Consider the following 3,945-nt stretch of genomic DNA (forward strand, 5'->3'; position numbering starts at 1 on the left):
TTGGGAGCTGTGGAACCTTGGTTATAGATTGTAGGTCGACCTATAAGTTAGGAGTTGTTATCTGATCATGTGTCGGTTTAGGTGACTTGAGTTGTCAAGTCCAATTTAATTGTGTGTTGTTAGTCGGACGTTAGTTTAGAATTATTTGAAGTAGTGTTAAAACTCTACTTGATGATGGTTCTTATAGGAAACCATGCCGCCCAGAAGGAATGACGCTCCGAGAGCCAACGCTAGGAATGACCAAATGGCGGAGGCTATGAACAACATGGCTGCTTCTGTCGCTGCACAGACCGCTGCCAAGACTCAACGGGATCTTGAAAAGAGGGGAAGAGAGATCCGTGCTGCAGAATCAAGAGGGTTGGAAGACTTCCGTCGTTACAATCCTCCTAAGTTCAAGGGGGATGAGGGTTCAGAGAAGGCGGATCAATGGATCCAAGAAGTGGAGAAAATCTTTGATATGATTAACTGCCAGGCTGGAGTGAAGGTCAGCTATGCCACGTATATGTTGCTAGGGGATGCTGAATACTGGTGGAGGAGTGCAAGGTTGTTGATGGGAGCAGCCCACGAGGAGGTGAACTGGGAATCGTTCAAAAGAAAGTTTTTAGACAAATACTTTCCGATGAGTACCAGGACTAAGTTGGGTGACGACTTTCTGAAACTTCACCAGGGGAGCCTGACTGTGGGCGAGTATGCTGCTAAATTTGAATCACTATCGAGGCATTTCAGGTTCTTCCGTGAAGAAATTGATGAACCGTTCATGTGTCATCGTTTCCAAGACGGATTGAAGTATGAGATTCAAGATTCCGTCTTACCTTTGGGAATTCAACGTTTCCAAGCGCTGGTAGAGAAATGTAGAGAAGTGGAAGATATGAAGAACAAGAGGGCTAGCCGAGTAGGGAATTTTAATTCGGGAGGCCCTAGTCGGGCGAATTATCAGAACAGGGGAAAGCAAGTTGCTAAACCTTATAATCGACCCCAGAATAACAACGGTGGGCAGAGTCGCCCGGGGAACCAGAATTTCGGAAGGCAAATGGGGCAAGTGCTTCGATGTTTCCGATGTGGGAAAGAAGGACACTATGCTAGTGCTTGTACCACTAACATCCCCATCTGTCACAATTGTCAGAAGTCGGGGCACATGGCAAGGGAGTGCACGGCTCCAAAGGTGGAACCAGTGGTGAATGTAGCTAGGGCTACCCGTCCTACTGCTAGAGGACGCATTTATTGTGTGAATGCTGAAGAGGGAAATCCATCTGGTAATCTGATTCAGCGTGATTGTGAGATTGCAGGTAACACTCTAACTGCACTCTTTGATTCGGGGGCAACCCATTCCTTCATTGCTATGGACTGTGTGAATCGCTTGAAGTTATCTGTGTCTGCTTTACCTTTTGATTTGGTTGTTTCCACACCTGCTAAGACCTTAACCGTAAATTCTGCATGTTTACATTGTCGAATGACTATACAGAATAAGGATTTCTTGGTTAATCTAATTTGTTTACCGCTACAATCACTCGAGGTCATCCTCGGTATGGATTGGATGTCTTATCATTATGTGATCTTGGATTGTGCTCGTAAATTGGTTCTTTTCCCCGAACCAGGAGTTGTTAAGTATTTAGCTGCTAACAAACTCCGAGTGTCGCTAAGTGAAGGGACTCATGAGTTTTTGTCTCTGGCAAATGTGGAGGCAAAGATAAATGTGGATATAGAAGATGTGATACTTGTCAACGAGTATCGGGATGTATTTCCAACGGAAATTCCAGGATTGCCACCGGTAAGAGAAGTGGAATTCTTCATTGATTTGCACCCAGGAACGGGACCTATTTCAATGGCACCTTATCGAATGTCGCCATTGGAATTAAATGAGCTCAAAGGCCAAATTGAAGACTTGTTGGAGAAGAAATTCATCAGACCAAGTGTATCACCATGGGGTGCTCCAGTTTTGCTGGTTAAGAAGAAGGACGGAAGCTCGCGCCTATGTGTGGATTATAGACAGCTTAACAAGGCAACTGTTAAGAATCGTTATCCTTTGCCACGAATCGATGATTTGATGGATCAATTGAGAGGGGCCGCGATATTTTCGAAGATTGACTTGAAGTCGGGTTACCATCAGATCCGAGTAAGGGAAGGAGACATTCAGAAAACAGCTTTCAGAACCCGCTACGGACATTATGAATACCTGGTTATGCCGTTTGGAGTTACCAATGCACCGGCAATTTTCATGGACTACATGAACAGGATCTTTAATTCGTTCCTTGATAAATTCGTGGTGGTATTCGTTGATGATATATTGATTTATTCAAGGACTGAAGAAGAGCATGGAGAACATTTGCGACAAGAGAAAAGTCAAAGTGCATTAAGATTGAAATGGGACTCAGACTAGAGATCAAGAAACAGGTTGGAATGCAAGAGATCCATGACTTTCCTACCCTAGAGAATAAGAGTAGGATTTATGATGAGGATAGTCGTGCTGAAAAGGCATATTATCGAAACACTAGAACTATAAAGGACAAGAGGCCTATGCATCATAATAGAGGAAACCCTTACTCTTTTCCTCCTAGTAAATCTGGAAGTCGTCAGAATTATCAACAATACAGTTTTTCAGGTGGAAAAGGAGCTAGTAGTGGTAACGGAAAAGGAAAAGGAAAGAATTATAGTTATGGGAGTGGTAGAGGAAACCCTAATGGACGAGGAGTTAGTAACTGGAATAGTAACAACAAAAGTTAAGTCTCGAGCAACAACAATGGTAATAATGGTGATCCAGCTAATCCTATCTGATGGCTCAGGTGTGGTAAGCAGGGTCACATGGCATATGAATGTAGAGATGCTGAAATTACTTGTTTTAATTGTCAACAACAAGGCCACATTAGCACCACATGCTCATACCCAAGGAAGACTCCACAACCTGGAAACCAGAGTTCCCAACCTAGCCAACCTAAATCCAATGGAAGAGTCTTTGCCGTCAGTGGTGCAGGAGCGTCTGAGAGAGACAACTTGATCCAAGGTACATGTCTCATAAGTGATACTGCTTTATTTGTGCTATTTGATTGCGGTGCCACTCATTCCTTTGTGTCTCTTGACTGTGTTAGACATTTAGGACTACCTGTGTCTTCTTTGCAGTATTGTTTGATTGTGAATACCCCAACTAGTGATTCTGTTGATACCTCTAGTGTTTGTCTTGAAATTTCTATCCATGTGTGTGGAAGCGACTTCCGAGTTGACTTGGTGTGTTTACCTTTGCGTCTGGTCGATGTGATTCTTGGTATGGATTGGCTATCTGCCAACCATATCCGCATAGATTTTTTTAGCAAAACCATTGAATTCATGGAGTCAGAAGAGAGGGATAAGTCTAGCAATATATCCGCCAACCAAGTGAAGGCAATCTTGAAAGAAGATGCCCAGTTATACATGATCCTAGCCTAATCGGAATTTGAAGAAAAAGTGGTAATACGACATGTTCCTATTGCGTGTGAATTTCCTGAAGATGTCACTAGTTTGTAAGTACATAGGTACGCCTAAGAGGGGGGGGGGGGGAATTAGGTGTTATGAAATTTTCTTGTTTTCAGTGATATGGTAGTTGAATTTTCTGAGTTAATATAGTGACTAATAATAAGTAAGTGCAATAAATAAATGAACACAATAGAATTATCCTGGTTCCCCTTATAACCAAGGGTACATCCAGCACTCTTGCACACCACAAGAGATTAATCTACTTATTGTCAGAAAAAGTACAACTCCCACCCTGGGATTTCTACTACAAACTTCTAACAATACTTCTAAAATAACACACCACTATCTTAGATTAAGCTACTTTAAGAAAGTACTACTTTCTTATACAAGTGATACAATATGATTTTGAATAAGGATAAAGGAGAGGTATAATGATTTCAATTCAATAATACTTCAAGTACTTTGAGAACCTTTCTAAATGATATGAAAAAGAAATGCAAG

The 3,945-nt window shown here is 42.1% G+C and overlaps 1 protein-coding gene across 1 annotated transcript; it reads left to right on the forward strand.

Moving 5' to 3' along the window:
* The first annotated feature begins 2,361 nt into the window (after positions 1-2,361).
* LOC101507057 (uncharacterized) lies at positions 2,362-3,417 on the forward strand. Its single transcript, XM_004514328.1, has 2 exons — positions 2,362-2,688; positions 2,794-3,417. The coding sequence occupies exons 1-2, from the start codon at positions 2,362-2,364 to the stop codon at positions 3,415-3,417; spliced, it is 951 nt and encodes a 316-aa protein (XP_004514385.1).
* The last annotated feature ends 528 nt before the right edge of the window (positions 3,418-3,945 follow it).

This window comes from Cicer arietinum, chromosome 5 (assembly GCF_000331145.2).
Source record: "Cicer arietinum cultivar CDC Frontier isolate Library 1 chromosome 5, Cicar.CDCFrontier_v2.0, whole genome shotgun sequence".
NCBI classification, from domain to species: Eukaryota; Viridiplantae; Streptophyta; class Magnoliopsida; order Fabales; family Fabaceae; genus Cicer; species Cicer arietinum.